This window comes from Triticum aestivum, chromosome 1B (genome assembly GCF_018294505.1).
Source record: "Triticum aestivum cultivar Chinese Spring chromosome 1B, IWGSC CS RefSeq v2.1, whole genome shotgun sequence".
Lineage (NCBI taxonomy): Eukaryota > Viridiplantae > Streptophyta > Magnoliopsida > Poales > Poaceae > Triticum > Triticum aestivum.
In genome coordinates, this window is record NC_057795.1 from 625,244,531 (window position 1) to 625,265,942 (window position 21,412).

General features: G+C 50.3%; 1 protein-coding gene and 1 non-coding gene across 2 annotated transcripts; one reads left to right on the forward strand and one right to left on the reverse strand.

Annotated features, from left to right (window-relative positions):
- Positions 1–7,204: 7,204 nt before the first annotated feature.
- LOC123151580 (small nucleolar RNA Z247) lies at positions 7,205–7,332 on the reverse strand. Its single transcript, XR_006475720.1, has one exon. It is a non-coding gene; the product is annotated as a small nucleolar RNA Z247 (small nucleolar RNA).
- Positions 7,333–17,699: 10,367 nt separating this feature from the next.
- On the forward strand, positions 17,700–19,152 carry LOC123097357 (mitogen-activated protein kinase kinase kinase 18). The gene has a single exon (XM_044519076.1). The coding sequence runs from the start codon at positions 17,772–17,774 to the stop codon at positions 19,119–19,121; it is 1,350 nt and encodes a 449-aa protein (XP_044375011.1). The 5' UTR covers positions 17,700–17,771; the 3' UTR covers positions 19,122–19,152.
- The last annotated feature ends 2,260 nt before the right edge of the window (positions 19,153–21,412 follow it).

Sequence of the window (21,412 nt, forward strand, 5' to 3'; positions counted from 1 at the left end):
GTTACGGATGGCTTGAAGAGCCTCTCTAGGAAGATGTTGGGAGGGACGGCATCGCGCTTTGCGCCGATGCGTGCCAACACGTCTGCTGCCTGGTTGTTCTCCCGGGCTATATGGTGAAATTCGAGCCCCTCAAACCGGGCTGACATCTTTAAGACAGCGTTGCGATAAGCTGCCATTTTTGGATCTTTGGCGTCAAAGTCTCCATTATTTGGGATACCGCGAGGTTTGAATCCCCACGGACCTCCAGGCGCTGAATGCCCATGGAAACTGCCATCCGGAGACCATGTAGAAGGGCCTCGTATTCGGCTGCATTGTTGGAGTCCGTGTACATTATCTGGAGTACGTATTGGACTGTATCTTCTGTAGGGGATGTCGGAATGACGCCAGCCCCCAGGCCAGCCAACATTTTGGAGCCGTCGAAGTGCATGATCCAGTTGGAATATGCGCCGTACTCTTTAGGGAGCTCGGCTTCGGTCCATTCGGCGATGAAGTCAGCCAAAACCTGCGATTTGATAGCTCGCCGTGTCTTGTAAATTATATCGAACGGAAGGAGCTCAATGGCCCATTTCGCAATCCGGCCCGTTGCGTCGCCGTTGTTTATAATATCATTAAGAGGTACTTCAGATGCCACTGTTATTGACCACTCTTGGAAATAGTGTCACAGCTTCCGGGATGCCATGAACACCGCGTATGCTATCTTTTGATAATGCGGGTACCAGGACTTGCATGGAGTTAGGATAGTGGACACGTAGTAAACCGGTTTTTGGAGAGGAAACTTGTGTCCGTCCGTTTCTCATTCGATGACGAGCACCGCGCTTACAACTTGATGGGTTGCCGCGATGTACAATAGCATAAGTTCGCCCGTGTTGGGCGCGGCCAGGACCGGATTTGTTGCCAGTATGGCTTTGATTTCTTCGAGTCCGGCCGTGGCGGCATCCGTCCACTCGAAGTGTTCGGTGCGCCGCAGGAGGCAATAAAGGGGTAATGCCTTTTCTCCTAAGCGGGAGATAAAGTGGCTTAGAGCCGCCACGCATCCGATCAATTTTTATATTTGCTTGAGGTCTTTTGGGATATCCAATTGCGACGGAGCTTGGATCTTGGCTGGATTTGCCTCAATTCCTCTACCGGATACAATGAAGCCCAAGAGCTTTTCGGCTGGCACGCCGAAAACGCATTTTTCTGGGTTGAGCTTAATGTCATATGCTCGGAGATTGTCGAACGTGAGCCTCAAGTCGTCTACTAGAGTTTCGACATGTTTGGATTTGATGACCACGTCATCTACGTATGCTTCAACTGTTTTGCTGATCTGGTTGGCCAGACATGTCTGAATCATGCGCTGATATGTTGTGCCGACGTTTTTGAGCCCGAAGAGCATCGTGTTGAAGCAGAATGGGCCGTACGGGGTGATGAATGCCGTTGCGGCTTGGTCTAACTCTGCCATCTTGATTTGGTGGTAGCCAGAGTATGCATCGATGAAACACAATGAATCGTGTCCTGCAGCGGCGTCGATGATTTGATCAATTCGGGGGAGGGGGAAGGGATCCTTCGGGCAGGCTTTATTTAGGTCTTTGAAATCGACACATAGGCGCCAGGATTTGTCCTTCTTTGGTACCATCACCAGGTTCGCTAGCCAGTCCGGATGTTTTATATCTCTGATGAATCCGGCTTCCAGTAGTTTTGCTAGCTCCTCTCCCATGGCTTGTCTCTTGGGTTCGGAGAAACACCGAAGAGTCTGCTTAACGGGCTTGAATCCTTTTAGGATGTTCAGGCTGGATTCCTGGCATGTCTGAAGGGTGCCAGGCAAAAATGTCCCAATTTTCTCGTAGGAATTCTCTGAGTGCGGCGTCTACATCGGGTTTTAGTTGTGCCCCGATGGAGGCCATTTTTGTGGTGTCCGTTGGATGGACTTGGAACTTGACTATTTTGTCTGCCGGCTTGAAGGAGGTGGACTTGGATCTTTTGTCGAGTATCACGTCGTCCCTGTCCACCATGGACCGCAACATAGTTAGTTCCTCAGCTGCCAGGGCTTCGGATAGTGCCTCGAGGGCCAGTGCGGTTGTCTTGTTTTCGGCGCGGAGCGCTGTGTCTGGATCACTAGCAAGAGTGATGATTCCGTTGGGTCCGGGCATTTTGAGCTTCATGTACCCGTACTGGGGTATAGCTTGAAAAATTGTGAATGCTTCTCGTCCTAACAGAGTGTGGTATCCGCTGCTGAACGGGCCCATTTGAAATGTGACCTCGTCGGATCTGTAATTATCCGGCGTGCCGAACACTACGTCCAGTGTGATTTTCCCTGAACAGCATGCTTCCCGACTGGGGATTATTCCTCTAAAGGTTGTGTTGCTTCGCTCAATGCGGCTCCAGTCTACTTCCATTTTTTGCAGTGTTTCCTCATAGATGAGGTTCAATCCGCTGCCGCCGTCCATGAGTACCTTTGTAAGCCGGAAGCCGTCCACTATCGGACTAAGGACCAATGCGGCTGGTGCTCGGGCTGTCCGGAATTTAGGTTCGTCACTGGCATTAAAAGTAATAGCCGTGTCACTCCACTGGATTTATTGTTGCTACCTGGTAGACTTCGGCAAGGCTGCGGAGCATTCGCTTCCTCGCATTGTTTGATGCGAAGGTCTCGAAGACTGTTGACACTGTACTGGCGTTTTTGGGGTGGTGCTCTGCGGATTCTGGAGTTAGAAGCTCCTCGCCACTCCTGGCCACCTGCCGGAGTATCCAACATGCTCTAAGGCTGTGAGTTGGTGTGACTTCCCCTGAACTATGAATTTTACAGGATCCATTGAGCCATCCCTCCAGTACGGTCCCATACCCTATAGAGGGTTTTTGTTTTTTGCTGTTTGGCTTAGGTGCCTGGCGATAATGCGCCCTTTTGTTTCGGACTGGGATTGTATTCAGGGTCGGATTGTCCCAGAACTTTGTTTCGGTTTTCCGAACGCTTTCTGTCGCACAGTACTTTTGTACTATGGACGTCAAGTCAGCGAAGCGTGTAATTTCGCGACGACTTATGGCGTTGAGGATTCCGATGTCCATGCAGTTCTTACATAATAATGTAACCGCATCCTTTTCACGGCAGTCCTTTATCATGTTTATAACCAGGAGGAATCTGGCCCAGTAGTGATGTACTATTTCTCCGGGCTCTTGCCGTATTTGGGATAAATCCCTTATAGTTGGGTGGGCGGGTGGCTTTAAATCCGGAACCTCGCCCGATCTAAGACTCAGGGGCCAAGAAATTTCCGAATCCGGAAGCTTGTTTTCTTGGACGTTATTCAATGAATCAGGCTTGCTGCCTGACTTTAGGTTCAGGGCTTGGGCGACATCCTCCCCTCCGCGGATATCCAGCTTGGAGGGGTCGGGAATCCGGACACATCTGGTCCTTAGGATGGGCGAAGATTCGCCGCGTTGCTCTTCCACCACTTCAATGTGGTGGGTGACCTGGGGAGAGTCGATCTCTCTCTGATCGGGTTTAAGCCCAATCTGGCCGTAATCTGTAGTGACTCCCAGGGCGGCGATGTGATCCAAGAGCTTGTTTAGGGAAGAGAGCTCCATCGGATCTAATTGCTCGGCGAGTTCCGAGCTGATCTGGAGATTGCTTTCGATGACCCGAGAGGTCATCGCCGGTGCGGCGGCCGAACAGGCAGTCATCAAAAACCTGCCTAGCCGGAGAGTTTGGCCGACAGCCAAAGCTTCTTTAGTGACCGCGCTGTCTTTAAAGACGGGGTGTGGCATCCTTCCTGTTGGTGATGACACACAGGAACTCTCAATGAAAGCACCAATGTCGGTGTCAAAACCGGCAGATCTCGGGTAGGGGGTCCCGAACTGTGCGTCTAGGCGGATGGTAACAGGAGACAAGGGACGCGATATTTTTACCCAGGTTCGGGCCCTCTCGGTGGAGGTAAAACCCTACTCCTGCTTGATTAATATAGATGATATGGGTAGTACAAGAGTTGATCTACCACGAGATCAGAGAGGCTAAACCCTAGAAGCTAGCCTATGGTATGATTGTTGTTCATCCTATGGACTAAAACTCTCCGGTTTATATAGACACCGGAGAGGGCTAGGTTTACACAGAGTCGGTTACAATGGGAGGAGATCTTCATATCATATCGCCAAGCTTGCCTTCCACGGCAAGGAAAGTCCCTATCCGGACACGGGACGAAGTCTTCAATCTTGTATCTTCATAGTCCGGGAGTCCGGCCAAAGGTCATAGTCCGGCCATCCGGACACCCCCTAATCCAGGACTCCCTCAACTGGGATGCCCAGTCCCATGATCAAAAAGATCAAAGCAAATCAAAATAATTAAACAAAACACCCCCAGGGCTGTTGTTAGTTGGAGGCACTCGTTGTTTCGAGCAAGCCATGGATTGATGCTTATTGGTGGTGGGGGAGTATAAACTTTTACCATTCTGTCTGGGAACCGCCTATAATGTATGTAGCATGGAAGACATCGAGATCTCATAGTTGTTGCGTTGACAGTGAAAGTATATCGCCCAAAATGGTATTCATCTCTATTTTAAAATTGAGCTCTGGCACCTCTACAAATCCCTGCTTCCCTCTACGAAGGGCCTATCTATTTACTTTTATGTTGAGTCATCATCCCTCTTATTAAAAAGCACCCGCTGGACAGCACACTCTCATTTGCATGTATTACTAATAGTTTATAGTGGGTATGACTTGACCGGATCTCTTTTACCATGAATTACAATGTTTAGTCAATCCTTGATCTTTAAAGGTGCTTTGCATTTATGTTTTGCAGTCTCAGTAAGGGCTAGCGAGATACCATCTTGTTATATCATATTATGCTTTTTTTTGAGAAAGTGTTGTCATCTGAGTTTTATTATTATTGGTCGCTAGCTGATTATGCCATTGATATGAGTAAATGTGAGACCTAAGTGTTATTGTGAATATGGTTAGTTCATAATCTTTGCTGAAAACTTGAATGCTGGCTTTACATATTTACAACAACAAGAGCAAACAGAGTTTGTAAAAGTTTTTCTTTATCACTTTCAGTTTATCAACTGAATTGCTTGAGGACAAGCAAAGGTTTAAGCTTGGGGGAGTTGATACGTCTCCAACGTATCTACTTTTCCAAACACTTTTGCCCTTGTTTTGGACTCTAACTTGCATGATTTGAATGAAACTAACCCGGACTGACGTTGTTTTCAGTAGAACTTCCATGGTGTTGTTTATTGTGCAGAAAACAAAAGTTCTCGGAATGACCCTGAAAATCCACGGAGATAACTTTTGGCAAATATAAAAAATACTGGCAAAAGAATCAAGGCCATGGGGCCCACACCCCGTCCACGAGGGTGGGGGCGCGCCCTCCCCCCTGGGCGCGCCCTCCCCCTGGGCGCGCCCCCCTATCTCGTGGGCACCCTAATGCTCCACCGACCTCAACTCCAACTCTATATATTCCGTTTCGCGGAGAAAAAAATCAGAGAGAAAGTTTCACCGCGTTTGACAATACGAAGCCACCGCCAAGCCCTAATCTCTCCCGGGAGGGCTGATTTGGAGTCCGTTCAGGGCTCCGGAGAGGGGGGTTCGTCGCTGTCATCATCATCAACCATCCTCCATCACCAATTTTATGATGCTCACCACCGTGCGTGAGTAATTCCATCGTAGGCTTGCTAGACGGTGATGGGTTGGATGAGATTTACCATGTAATCAAGTTAGTTTTGTTAGGGTTTAATCCCTAATATCCACTATGTTCTGAGATTGATGTTGCTATGACTTTGCTATGCTTAATGCTTGTCACTAGGGCCCGAGTGCCATGATTTCAGATCTGAACCTATTATGTTTTCATGAATATATGTGAGTTCTTGATCCTATCTTGCAAGTCTATAGTCACCTATTATGTGTTATGATCCGACAACCCTGAAGTGACAATAATCGGGATACTTCTCGGTGATGACCATAGTTTGAGGAGTTCATGTATTCACTATGTGTTAATGCTTTGGTCCGGTACTCTACTAAAAGGAGGCCTTAATATCCCTTAGTTTCCACTAGGACCCCGCTGCCACGGGAGGGTAGGATAAAAGATGTCATGCAATTTCTTTTCCATAAGCACGTTTGACTATATTTGGAATGCATGCCTACATTATATTGATGAATTGGAGCTAGTTCTGTGTCACCCTATGTTATAGCTATTACATGAGGAATCGCATCCGACATAATTATCCATCACTGATCCAATGCCTACGAGCTTTTCACATATTGTGCTTCGCTTATTTACTTTTTCGTTGCTACTGTTACAATTACTACAAAACTACTATCTTTACTTTTGCCACTATTACCATTACTATCATACTACTTTGCTGCAGATACTAAGTTATCCAGGTGTGTTTGAATTGACAACTCAACTGCTAATACTTAAGAATATTCTTTGGCTCCCCTTGTGTCGAATCAATAAATTTGGGTTGAATACTCTACCCTCGAAAGTTGTTGCGATCACCTACACTTGTGGGTTATCATGGCGCCAAGTGCATGTCTGCCCGAGCTTATTGGAGCTGATGATAGGGGATAGAGCCCGTTTCTACACCTGGCGTGGAGGAGGGTTTTCCTCGTTGCCTTGTCCTTGACATAGAAAGAATGAGGATGAGTTTCAAGAACCACATGATTGTCATAAGATAAATGATGGGCAGCGATCAAGTTTTTGGTGGCTTTGGGCACATGCAAAAAAAATTAAGATGAAGATTGCGAGTAGGGGTACAAACATATGCATGACCTATATGGGAAATCTTCATACCTGTGCCGTTTGGCATGTTTACTTGATCATGTCCATTGTACTTGTCACGGACGGTGAGTTTGTCGAGCTCGCTGGTAATGTGGTCTATTGCACCTGAGTCCACATACCAGTTTGTGTCCACCCCATAGGAGGAGTTGGTGTTGACGGTTGCTTCACTTTTGTCCTTGATGAAGGAGATGTCAAAATGGCGATAGCACTCCATGGGCGTGTGATTGGGCTTGGTGCAGATTTGGCAGAAGACGCCGGGGAGATCATTTCGACCTCCTCCATTGTCGTGGCCGCCGTCGCCGCCGCGACCATGAACACCACCGTTGTTGCCTCGGCCGTCTCCATTGCGGCCGCCGTTGCCACCGCGGCCACCGCCATGGTTGGATCCACCATGCCCACTGCGAAAGACGGCATTGGCACATGAGTGGGAGGATTTCCCTCCACCTTCAAACATAGCCAATCTGCTTTCAAAGCTGATCAGCTGCGAGTAAAGCTTGCTCACCTTTATTTGCGCAGATCATGGACACGAAAGGCATGTAGTCGTACTCGAGTCCCGCGAGGACGTAGGACACCATGTCGTCGTCGGTGAGCGGCTTGCCCACTGATGCCATCTCATCATCGAGCGCCTTCATGCACCCTATCTACTCGGCCATCGTCGAGTTGCCCTTCTTGGTGGTGGAGAGGGCGATTCTGGTGTTGACGACATGTGCTTGGGTTTGGGAGATAAAGATATCCGTAATGGCGGCCCATGCTTCGGCCGCCGTGTCGCAGTGCGCAACCTGAACCATAACAGGGGCTGAGATGGAGTTGAAGATGAAGCTCAGCACCTGACAATCTCGAGCCTTGTCGATGTTGTATGCAGGGTTGGGCACGTCCGTGGGCTTGTCGTCCTTGTCGAGGAGCTTCTGCGTTGTCTGCTCCCTCTCTGGATTGAGGTAGGAGACGAGCTGCGCTCCACAAATGGCCTCCATGGCTTGCGCATGCCACTCTAGGAAGTTGGAGCGATGGAGTCGGCGGCTATGGGATGAGGGCGGGCGCGGCGATAGCGGAGCTTGAGGAGGCCATGGCTACGAGAGATGTTCTTAGAGGAGATAGGCTCTGAATACCATGAAATATGGCGTGAAGCGTGTGCCTAGCAGGGACGCGTTACGTGTTATATATAGCCATAGGCTAGGGTTTACAAGATTCAGTAGTTAGGTTAGACTTGATCCTCAAGTTAGCTAACCACAAGATGAGGATCTAAGCCATCAACCTAACTACCAGATTACAGAATTGTAACACATGCAAGTTAAAGAGTATATACAGTTTTATATCCAACCGTGAGCTCGCGGCACACGGGTCGCAAGGTTGGGTACGTAGGTGGAAATGTGAGGAGGCACAAAAGAAGCATCAAAGGGATTTTGAAGAAAGAACCATGAAGCTTCGGGCATTAGCAGCTGAAAAAGAGGAGAGGAAGAACAAGATATTCATGGAGAGGGTGGTTAAGGAGGCTCATCTCATAAGGAAAAGGGAGGAGGAGGAAGAAGAAGAGAGGAAGAAGAAGAAGGGAAAGGGGCCTTACTCTACACAATAGAGCTATGATGTGAACTGTGCCATGCTTTGGACCTTCGTGTGCATTTCATCTTGAACCTTGTTGTTGCCTAGACTCCTTTATGTGGTGAGCTATGTGTACTCTAAATTGCTTCGGACTCCTCTATGTGTACTCTTTATGTGGTGAACTATGTGATGTCACAATTGCGCTAGACTCCTCTATGTGTACTCTTTTATGTGGTGAACTATGTGATGTCGCAATTGCTCTAGACTCCTCTATGTGTATTACTTTATGTGATGAACTATGTGTACCACCAAATTGCTTTGGAGTTTGTTTTTGACTTCCTGTTCTGACAGAAACGCCAAACCAGTTGGCGTTTTACTATGCTTTGGCAACGCCAAGGGCCCTGGCGTTGCAGACCTACATAGAAATGATGTATTTGGCTTGGCGTTCCTTTAAGACAGAAGCTGCCTGGGGTTCCTCCACGAAACGTTGTGTTGTACGCTTGCAACGCCAAAGCTCCTGGCGTTTCCGCTCTACACAGAAACGCTTCACGTGGTTTGGCGTTCCTTTAAGACAGAAGCTGCATGGGACACGTACAGGAAACGTTGCCGTTCACAGAAGAAACGCCAGGTACTGCTGGCGTTTCCATGCCACATCTAAACGCCAACATCTATGGCGTTTCTTACCTTCTATGCCTACCACACCAAACCATGCCAAGTACAGCAACAGATTATCAATGATCCAACAGTTTTCACAATATAAATGCCAAGTACAGCAACAGTATATCAATGAGACATTAGAGCAACGAACTTAACATGATCCAGCTTACATAATAATTAACAAGTCTTGGTGACATAGAAATAACAAGTCCATCAAATATAGAACTAACGAGTTCGCTCCATCTGAAAAGGTAACTGCGTTTCTAGTTCACCAGATATAGAACTAACAAGCTCGCAACAGTCATCACTTCACTTCTTGCCTCTTTTCGCAGGCATCTTCCCCCTGTTGACGTAGCCCTCAGGAGTGTTCTGCCATCCAGGACGTCGGATGTTCCTTGAGCTAACTCGGCGTGCTTCTTGAGAAGGCTGAGAAGGTTGAGTTGGCTGTGGAGCATCTTCCATCTGCGAAGCCCCAAGCTCCAAATAGTCCGGATCTGCATCGAAGTCTGTCTCCTCATCTTCATCTTCCTGTTCATCAATCTGTGCTCGACTGGAAGAAGGACGAGCGGAAGAAGCACGGGGACGTGCTTGGCTCGAAGATGGACGAGCGGAAGAAAGAACATCCATTCTATACTGAGCACATGCACGCACATCCGTTGATGAACCTCCATGGCGAGAGAGTAAAGCGGCTAGTGTTCGGCAACGATTCACAACCTTCTGCAGAGGCAAAGGCATTGACATGTAAATATGCAAAAAAAGTTCACATGATATAAAATAAATGTTCATATTAAAAAGGCCTCTAACCTGTAGAGTACTCCTAACGAGACCGTCCGTTTCTCTACCAGGTGCGCGGCCAAGCACCACATTACTATCATTGATACATCTCCATAGCTCCGTGCCCTGAATAAAACTTAAGTGAGACACCACTCATGAAGAAATGACACATGTTCAAAAAAGAGACAAAAATGCATACCACTCGGTCATGCAGAGGGCCATAATCTAGGTGCGCTCCAATGGTCTCCCTAATAGAGTTATTGAATGCACCATCAGCAGCCTCACTTGGCATTAATTCCAAGCAATCGACACGAGTCCAAGCACCCTTAAGGATAACTCTGTACTCTTTGCGAAGCCACTCCAAATGCCTTAAATATGCCCCCTCGTCGTTGTCAGGTGTGTGATCATCTTCAACTCGGGCATTCCTCTTAGCATTCCACATGTCCACCCACATAAGATGGTGATCCTCCCAATTAATGACATTCTTGTTGTGTTGCCGGCTCGTCCTACAAAGCATGAGAAGTATCAGTATCAATTTCATTTTTCAGTGGTTACACATTGATCAACATATGGTACAAAAACTCTCACCTATGTAGCACCACACTTGTCTCAACATACTTCGGCGGGGTGCGTTGTTGTACTCCAAATTGCTTCGAAACACGATGTGGAAGATGCCACTCCACCGCAAAAAAGCATATCATGGGGCAACGCACACGCCAAAGATGTTGGTCACGAAAGCACATATTGCTCAAAGGGAACTGCCTAAGTACCATGTACGGCCTCCAATTAACCTACATCACAACATGTCACTAGCTCATGCACAACAACAAAAAATCTAAATTGATAGCAAGGCATTTGATATTTACCTGGTTGTAAGTAAGCATGTCGAGCTCGCTTATGTATGCCTTGTACCGCCCCATGGCTGCGATACTAGACACTTGGACATTAGCCCACGTGTATGCGATAGTGGGATACCGCTCCTCATCCCCGTCAAAAGGCCACTCCCAGGGTTCTTCCGGAGCAATGGTCAAGTTACGGCCCACAGGGATACGCTCCCACATCCAAATCTGTAGGGCCCAAACAAAACCACCAAGACAAGATTTCGGCTTACTCCTCATACATGCTCCGTCCAACTGCACATTTGTATACACATTAAACAATCACATGCAAAAAACTCTTTCATATAATGAAAATTCATCAAATTAGCATTACCTGACGGTACAAGAAGGCTAGTGCCGCCGACCCCCAACTCCACTTAACATCCCAGTTACGAAGAGGGTCCAAGAACATCCACGAGGCTGTGTCTCCTGTGCCATCAGGAAACACCACTTGGGTCAAAAGATTCCATAAGTAAGCCCTGGCATACCTCTTCACAACAGCCGGACTAGCATTCTCTGGGCACTCGTAAAAATGTTCTTGTAGCCACGAGAACAAAACACCAGATGGCCTAGGATCCTTCTTTGTTTCATGAATCCACGGGGGAGGTTCAACACCAACCAAACCTGCAACCCTTTGTCGCCACCCCTCGGACTTTACCTTCCCGGTAAGAGCCCTGCCCTCGATCGGAAGACCAGAGATCATCGCAATATCCTCCAAAGTGACGGTCATCTCACCAAGAGCAAGGTGAAAAGAGTGCGTCTCCGGCCTCCAACGGTCCGTAAGGGCGGTAATGGCCGTCGAGTTCAGCCATGGTGGTGTGCCTTTAAAGTTGAGCACAAACTGGAGAAGATCCATTCTTCTAAAATAAGGCTCGTAGCGACGGTTATACCTCAGTGACTCACGTGGGTTGTGGCCTCTCAACCGAAGTACTGGAGGAACCTACAAAAATCATACGCACAATTTATATACTTCTCTAAACTACTCACAATATACTCACAATATGATAATGTAGATACATAATTACCTCCCCTCTTTCCACAAGCACAACACGATGCTTCTCCTTGTAATAATCATCAAGGCCGGGATATTTATTCGGCTCAAACATCCTAAAAAATAAGGTACATGGATTTGTTATGATATATGCTTAAAATTATGACCACATCATATACAAAATTGTGTGAGAACTACTACAAATTATCCCAAAGATATAAATCACGAACCACATTACCAACACCAATTCTTTTCAACCTATTTTATCCTAAATAATCTATCACAACTAATTATTAACAAATAATAGGTTCAACCTAATCCTAAAAAATGGGCTCTCTCTAAATCCAATACTATACAAGTTAACTAAGAATACTTCAACAGTATATCCCCAAAATATTCATCAAACAAATCACTAATAACTCATCTTAGGGTTCCACTATGTTTGAAAAAATGCATCTAAAATAGCCAATCTTGACTGAAAATAAATGAAGGATTGGGAAGAGAATACCTCAAGCAACTCGGGGGTGCTTCGATCTACTCGTTTTGATGATCAATATAGCAGATCTGGGGGAGATTTGGGGGAGAAGAGGGAAGGGGCGGCCGCCAGTTCGTCAAGAACTGCCCGACCGGGGCTGGGACTGCGAGTGGACTCGGTTAGCCTCCGCGGCCCGCCGCGCATTACTTCATCTAGCCCAGAAACGCCAAGGACATTGGCGTTTCACATGTGCCACGTCAGCGAAAACAGCGGGTTCGGACTGACTGTGGGCCAGGGCAGAAACGCTAGCTACCACGGCGTTTCTGTGTTGGCCAGGAACGCTAGCTTGGTCGGCGTTTCGATGTTGGCTGGAAACGCCGCGGGCCCTGGCGTTTCTAAAAGGGTCAAATCGTGAAATACTTTTACGTCGGGTTCAGTTTGTGACGATAAACGTGCACAAGGTCAAAACAGTGATTTCTCCGAGTGCGGAAGAGTGGCCTACGAAAACCAGAGAAGAAGAATCGGCTGACGTCAACCTTTTTCAGTTGCGCGAAAAGTAGGCGCCCCCTATTTTTCTATTTCATTTAAGATATTTTTATTCATCCAAGGGTTGTGAGTTTGTGACAGAAATTGACAGTCAAGTTGTTATCCATTCGTCATGAATGCTGAGCCATTCTTCGCAAAAAAAAAATGCTGAGCCATCTAAATAGAAGTTTTGTTTCCAGAGACCGTGACACTATTTATTAGAGTACAAAGTCACGTTACTCGAGCTGTTGGGTTTGTTCAGGGCCAGCAGGACACGGGATAAACAAGGACCGACCTGACCGACGAAGCTGACTTAATACTCGCCGTTTCATCTCCGGCTATCTCCCGTTGCTAATAATCTGCCGTACGTGTCGACTCGTTCTCTGAAAGTGAACCAGCTAGCTATTTTTCCAGCGAAACTTAACACCACCGCTTAGAATAACGAATACTAATACAGTAGCACCGCCCGATGGAACACGATTGACGGCAATGGTACACGGCCCTTAATCTACTCCATCTGTGCGCCAGTCAATGCGATGGTGCCGATTATTGTTATGCTTGTCTGAACCCCCACGGCGACGCGTCTCTGACCTGGGCTGGCTTGCAGGCGCACAACTCACATCCTGGCGTGGTGTTTTTTATAATGGGCGTTGACGCTGAGAAGGACACGTGTAGTGTTTTCCACAACAGGAAAGGCAAAGACGACGAACGGATCAACAAGCAAGCTAGAAAACGTAGCAGCTGTACACTTGTCGTGGCCAGAAGCAAGGCGATCCCCCAACGGCAGCACCTACCCGACCAACCTGTGCGTCGACAGCTCGCGGACGCACGGCAGAGAGCAACCGAGGAACAGATGGCAACCAGAGGATGAGTCTGGATTGTGATCAACCACGGTCCATGTCAAGTCTGCTCGTTGATCACTTGAAGTTTGGGCACTTGAGTGGTTAGCCAACTGCCATATCCAAAATCCCAGCTTGCAAGCCAATGGAAGGAATCATTTGGGCGTTCAGATTTGGATGAGTATCGCTGGAGTCGGCCAAAAGGCCACATCTCTACCGCGCCCCCATCCCATCAAGACGATCTCCCCCAATCACACTGATGTCAACACCATAATATCCATCCTAGAAGTAGTCCATTTGTGCTTGACAGCATCTTAAAAGAAGTTCGGTGCTGGATGCAATAAAAAAAAGGTACTACTGCGGTCATGTGAGTTCGTCAGCTTGTTCTTGTCTAAACCACGACCGCCGACCTCAAGGTTAAATGTCAACGACGATATACGCTAGCTGCCACGAGACCGAAGTTCAGGCCCCCTTTTCTCTGTACCTGCGCTATATTTGTGCGGACTTGACTCCCTTTCTTACACAATGATTAGTTAGGAGGTAAATCGGAAAAAAAATAAGAAGATTAATTTGGACGTTGACTGTGTTGCCTGGAACAAAAAGCAAAGTAAAGCAAAGCAAAGAGCACAGACCTTTTCTTTCGACTGCACACAATTGGCAAGCAACAGGTTTGGGTTGACATCCCTCCAAAGGGCGCAGATTCTCTGTCTTGCCGTGGCCAAGGCAGAGAGCTACAGTGCTCTACCTTTGCCGGAGAGCCGTTGGATCAGAAGATCACCATCTAGATCGACCGAAGTTCTGTAGCATATGTACTGTTTGTGATACTGTAGCATGGGTACTGTTCGCAATGTCAACTTCAGTTACAAGTAGGCTCGGCCGCTTCATCTTACTCAAACTTGTCTCATGCATGCGGCCCATACATATTGAGTACGTGTGAATGTGTGATCGTGCCCGTCTTTGTCATATCTGCCGAAGATCCTCTCTACTCTATCTCGCTGATCCTACCGGTCGGTACCGGGCGCACTGTTGGTCGCTCGTCAACTGCAGCGATCCATGCAAATGCAGTGCAACCTCGCCCGCGCACCGGTGTTCAACAAGGTCAAAGGGCCGGCACCTGCTGCTACAGCCTACAGAGCTGAGTTGGGGGCGCCTTTTGCGACGAAAAACAAGTCTCCTGGATCGCCTTTTCGCTTGAGAGCAACAGACGCCACGCCAGAAAGGAGATTAGCATTAACAAATGGAGACGCCAGAAAGTAGTAGTAGAAGGGATGGAAGGCGCTAAAGTAGTTGGCGCTGATTTATCTTTATGCAATCATCGGTTGACGATGCGATTAAGTTGAAGTACGGCCAAGGCTGCTGACTTGTGCGGGCTGTCTGACTTGGCGTGTACTTTTGCCAGTCGCTCGATTCTCACAGAACAGCGTTCGGTTCATGTGCACAAAGACGTCCGAAGAACGCTGCCGCTCCTTTTCTTCGCGTCGTCAGTCAGCCAGTCAGACCTGACGCGCCTACGTTTCTGCAAACGACTTGCAGTCTGGCACCACAGAAGAGCCAGTGGTGAAGAAAACAAATCGAGTTTCAAGTGTACCATCATAACCGGTCTGTGGTGTGGGCTTGTTTCTCCTTTGGGTGGAGAAATAATGGACGGCCAAGCCAATGCATGTAGGGTTACTTGGCTGGACGGTGAAGTGGAGTGGAGTGGAACCAAACAAACCCAGCGGCGGCACGCATGACGGGGAATGCGTCGCTGCAGCGATGAGTATGATCGATGATTGAGCGGTGATGCAATTCACGCTGGCCATGGACGCAACGTATCCATCCATCTCCATCCTTTCGGTCTCGGCGGCCCCGCGCCGCAAAAGCACCCGCCACGCTTTCGGTCGCCGCATCGGCATGGGCCAGCACCACCTGCATGCTCCGTCCATGCCTTCTAATCTCGCCATGCCACTTGTCGCCGGCCCGACGTGTCCGACGGGACTCCGCGCCCAGCCTGAGTATTTGACAAAAAACTACCATATTTCACGTCATCGTCCCACAGAACTACCACATTTTAAAAAGTGACCGAAAATTCCAGATTATTACTACTTTTATGACAAAAAACTACCACTTTCATAAAATGGTCATTTTAGACGATGTAAACACGTTTATGACAGGAGGGGCCCGTTTGTCAGGGCTGACGTGGCAGAAATAGTCAACTCCGTTTATTTGACTGTCATGTTGACCGTTATGACGGGTGGGGCCCACATGTCATTTATCTTCTTCCTTCTCTTTCCCGTCTGACATTTTAACAAACACTTCATGTGCATCATTCAGCACGCATGTGGTCGGGCAGGGCGTCGCCGCTCCTCCGCCGTCGCATCCACACAGCCCGTCGCCGGACTGGTCCGTCCATGCCAAGGACCTCCTCCTCCGCGCGAAAGAAGCCGGCTCCGGCGCCCTCAGGCCAGTGCTCGCCTGCGCCGTCCATGGGCACCTTCTCTCCTATGCTCCGCGCCCTCCTCCTCCTCGTCCTCTTCTCGACGGCCGGCGTCCACGACACGTCCAGCTCCGACGTCGCGCCCTGTTCGCTACTGGAGCCGGGGACGCCGCCGATGAACCTCGAGTGGAACGCGTGGCTGCGCATCGCGCGCGGCGTGGCGAGAGGCCTGGCATACCTCCACGACAAGAAGTGCGTGCACAGCAACGTGAGGCCCAGCAACATCCTCCTGGACGCGGACATGGAGCCGCTGCTGGCCGACCTGGGCATCCACCGGCTGGTCCACGGCGCCGGGGACAACTGGCTGAAGCTGGCGGGGCGGTTCGGGAGCAATCAGTCGGCCAAGAGCCTGTCAGACATGTCGCCGCCGCCGCTCGGAGCAGGAGGAGGGGCGAGCCCGTTGGCCGGCGCCAGGCCTTCCTCCTCCATCAAGGCGGACGCGCACTACCAGGCGCCGGAGGCGGCCAAGAACCCAACGAAGCCGAGGTCTGTTCCACCACGTGGGTACGAACACGAGGTGTTCGTTGAAATGCCTAAGAGAGAAAGAGGATGAGGAAGAAGAAGGTAGATGCTGACATGTGGGACCCACCTGTAATAACGGTCAATCTAACTGTCGAAATAAACGGAGTTGACTTTTCCGCCACATCAGCTCTGACACGCGGGCCCCGCATGTCATAAACAGGTTTAAAATCATAAAAATGGTCATCAACTCAACTTGGTAGTTTTTTGTCACAAAATTAGTGCTAATATGAAGTTTTTGGTCACTTTTCAAAATGTGGTAGTTTCGTGGAACGATTACGTGAAATGTGATAGTTTTTTGTCAATTACTCCCGTTCCCGCGTGCATGCGTTCTTGCGTTGTACGCTAGCTGAGCGGGACAGCAGCCGGCGTCGGCGTGGAGGAGCCTGTGCGGTACTAGCCGGCGTTGAGGGAATCTGGTGTGCGGCGGCCAGCGCCGCAGCCACCGCCAGTGAACGTGCCTGCATATGCACCGGGGATCGAATATTCCCTGCCATCCTATTCCTATTCCTATGTGTGTGTGGAAGTGGAACGCCGCGTGTGATGCCGAGGACAGACGCGCCAGATATTTCACTCGCAATTTCATGGCAGGTCCCTCAACAACATTTTCATTTACAAGAAATGAACAACAAACTTGCTGTTCAGACGCGTTGTATGTATTCTCTGTTCATTCTTGGCTGCCGTTTTGGTCGTCAAAGGGCTTCTAGATGGTGGGGCAGACGCACAGGAAACAGTCCGGCGGCGCACCACCGTACAGTATAGCGGCGGGCTTCAGCATAAAAGTCAGAGTGTAGAAGTACCAACGGTGGAGAGGAGACCCAACTGACCAGCTCTGTTCAGGTGCACCCGCTGACTTCGACCACTTCCGTTCGTACGCGGGGAGATGATCTGTTTCATACGACTCGCGACCCAGTGCGACTTTGACGAGTACGTAAATTGCTTGCTCCCCTCCCCTCAAGCTACCACCTTCCGAGAATCATCGTGCCATTAGATAGAAATCCGAGACATTTTTTTGCGAAAGACAGAGGATTATTAAGCAGAGGCAGAGCGCAAAGCTTGGTCTTGTCAAGGCATAATGGACCGCGTGTTCGCACTCACCGTCCAACCCCATCCATCGCCACAGGAGTCACCCCACGCCGCCGCCAGCGCGTGCTCCAGAACCCAAACAGCTTGCTTCCCACGCCTTTTCCTTTTTCGCGCACGCCAAACACCTTCCGTTCCATGTTCTAAACTTGCAATCTCCCCAACTTTTCCTCTCCACATCAACCTATATATATACGCTCACCCGCCACAAAAAGGAACTCATCGCCACAAGCAAAAAATCCCAATTGCCACCAGCAGAGGAAAGAAAACAAGACGACCATGTCTATGAGCAAGCAATGGACGCGGGTGCGGACGCTCGGCCGCGGCGCGTCGGGGGCAGAGGTGTTCCTCGCGGCGGACGACGCTTCGGGCGAGCTCTTCGCGATCAAGTCCGCCGTCGGGGCGGCGTGCGCGGCGGCGCTCAGGAGGGAGCAGATGGTGATGGCCGGCCTGAGCTCACCGCGCGTCGTATCCTGCATCGGCGGCCGCGGCGCCCGCGACGGCTCCTATCAGCTCTTCCTCGAGTTCGCCCCCGGCGGCTCGCTGGCGGACCAGGTGGCGAGCAACGGGGGCCTCGACGAGCGCGCCGTCCGCGGCTACGCGGCCGATGTGGCGGCCGCGCTTGCGTATCTCCACGGCGCTGGGATGGTGCACGGGGACGTCAAGGCGAGGAACGTGGTGATCGGCGCCGACGGCCGCGCCAAGCTCGCGGATTTCGGGTGCTCGAGGAAGGCGGGCGCTGATGTGCCGATCATCGGCGGCACGCCGGCGTTCATGGCGCCGGAGGTGGCGCGCGGCGAGGAGCAGGGCCCCAGGGCCGACGTCTGGGCGCTCGGCTGCATAGTTGTTGAGATGGCCACCGGCCGCGCCCCGTGGAGCGGCATGGACGGCGACGCGCTCGCGGCGCTGCACCGGATCGGGTACACGGATGCCGTTCCTGAGTTCCCCCATTGGCTGTCCGCGGAGGCCCAGGACTTCTTGGCCAGGTGTCTTGTCAGGCAGGCCAGCGGCCGGTGCACGGCGGCGCAGCTGCTGGAGCATCCGTTCTTGGCCGCCGCCGTCATCGACGCGAACCCAGAAGCCGTGAAGAGCAAGTGGGTGTCGCCCAAGAGCACGCTCGACGCTGCATTCTGGGAGTCGGAGTCCGACACCGACGAGCCGTCGCACGGCGCGGCCGAGAGCAGGATCAGAGCATTGGCCTGCCCTGCGTCGGCGCTCCCGGACTGGGACTCGGACGAGGGCTGGATCGATGTGCTCTCCGGGCCAACAGAAGCGCCTGTCGCCGCGCCGGCCAAGGTGACGACTGGCACCACCGTGGAGGACGTTATCACCAGTGACGCAGAGTCCGGCGCTCTCGACATTACCGTGGACGTGGAGCACAGCAGCGTGCTCAACGCAGGACAAGAGGCGGACGATGATGAGGATGAATCAGTAGTAGGGCACACTAGGCACCAGCCCTCGGAGATTCTAGATTCTCACCAGGTAGTGTCATGTAAATTGTTACTGTTATGTAGCAACAGAATCAGTAATGCAATCGAATTTGTTCATCATGCCAAAGCACTCTGCTTCGCTAGCGCTACTCCTCTGTTTCTCTGCTCATACTCGTGCTCCCCGTTGCGACACGATTGATCGGCAAATTCCTAGAAAAATTAGGTTGCAACTAGCACGTCGCGTGGCTGTGAGTCTGTGACTTCGATGGACTGAAATCCAGCATGAATTCACAAGCTTGCCTGCGGAAAGGATGGAGTCGACGCGGAAAGCGCAGCGTCACAGCCGGCGGACGTACTGGACTAGAAAGAATCCTCGACGGAAAGTAGTGCTGCACGGTCAAGAACCACTTGCTGGGCTATACATGGGTCCGGCAGAGGCGACGGCCGACGAGGGAATGCGAGACCTTTTTCGACACAAGCGAGCGTCGCGTCCAGAGATTACTTCGCCAGGTGGACATCCATCCAGCGCCCTCCTCCGCTGTCTTCTCGCCGCTGCCCGACGCGCTCGCCGACTCCTCGTCGTCGTGCACTTCTAGATCGCGTGTCGGCGCGTTTGACACGTACTCCATGCTGCTCCATTGCATGTTTCTACTACGCACTGCTCCCCCGTCTTAAAATGAGTGTCTCAAATTTAATACATACTTCGTCAGTCTCATAATGTAAAACGTCTTTTAACACTAATGCAATGTCAAAAAACGTCTTACATTATGAGACAGAAGGAGTACAACTTTATATGAAAGTTGACAGTACTAAAACTGAGACACTTGTTTGAAGATGACGGGAGAACATTGATCATCAATGCTTACGCAACCAACCGAGTGAACCGTCTGAGAATCTTCTTCATGCATGTCTTGAAGAGCATTGATCAATTCGGCTTGACCGATGATGATCATAGGTGAGCTCACTGATGACCTAACTAAAATAATGCGACGGCTGTACTCCGGGCTCCGGCTTAGACATGCATGCATCAATGCATGGTTGGTTTGACGTAAGACATGTGATGTCTACTCATCTAACTAACTAATTAACGAGCACTGGGTGTCTTGTTGTTTATGTAGGAGCCACGAAGCGATAAGTCAATTGATCGGTCACATTACTCAAATCGGGTGTGGTTGGCGAACAGTTGCCACCGAGATTGCGTGCAGTGAACAGAAAAGTTTACTGAAAATCTATGGCAACGTCGGTGTGACGAGCAAAGGATATTCCAACACGTATTTTTGATTTTTTTTGAAAAAAATGTATTCTAACATGTATTAAGTTATTCTGCAATGTTTGCCCCCCAAAATGGTAATTCTACTAAGTACGGAACTAACCAGTGGCAGAGCTGGACAAGGTTGATTTGCTGCCAAGCTTGGATTGTTGTTTTTCCTCGCAAAAAATAAATAAATAGAAGGGACGGTTGTTGCAGTTATCATTTTGAAAAGTGGCACGGTCTTCAGAAGACAAATTTCACCGTCAGTGGTATCTACAATCGGATAATATCATGTCTACTCGTACTACCAATCATTAGACCCATGATACCAACGATTTTGTTTTTCGGGAATGATGATAGCAACGAATGATTGCCCATGATCCATGGAAGGGCGTCACGTCCCTCGGAGAGATCGAGCCCAGGTCAGCGTGATGAGCACCATGGCGTCAACATAGAAAAGAAGACGGCGATTCTGGCTGCCAATGCAACTACTCCGGAAACGCAGCGGCTGTCCAATCAACATCATGATGAGAGGCGGCGAGTCGATCGGGTGGCGCCATGTGCGCTGTGCAAAATGCTGGATTGCAGCCCACCAAACTGCACCAGATACGATGTTGCTATTGCCGTAGCTCCCCCGGAAATCGTTAGGCCAGCGGCGCCGTGCCAACTGGTTTCTCTCGTGTCTCGTTGCCCACATGTGCTGAGTTGAGTTACTCTAGTTAGTTTTCTTGTCAGAGCACGCAATTTGTGAGTACTGTACAAGGAAGCAAACACCGCATTATAGTTGGCCTATGATCTGCGGTGACGCTGAATCGATTTGCGATCAGCAGCGACGCGCCCGAGTCCCCGTCACAGAGAAGTGTACGGCACAGGGGCATCAAGATTCCGTGGCCCTTCACTCGGCCGCTGCGTAAAAGGTGTTAGATAATAACGAGAAATGGACCATGTTGTTAGAAAAGGACCATGTTGCTAGATGAGCCCCCGCGTCGCCCCCGCTCGGGCGACTCGGGCGGGATCTCGATCCCTAGCCGCCGCCGGTCCCCTCCCCTCCCTTCCTCCCCTCCCTCCGCCGCCGCCGAAGGATGCCGCCGGCGATGGCCCGGGGCTGACGGCGGTGGTGGGGGTCCTCCCTCTTGCCTGCGCCGTGGGGGTGGTGCGGGGCCCCGCGGCATGGGTGGCGCGGCCGATCTGGCCTGGCGGCGCGGCGGCTGCCTCGGCCAAGGGCCGATCTGGCCTGG

What these genes read in the sequence shown, in the direction of transcription:
- LOC123097357 (XM_044519076.1), top strand. Translation starts at nt 17,772, where the DNA reads ATGTCTATGAGCAAGCAATGGACGCGGGTGCGGACGCTCGGCCGCGGC.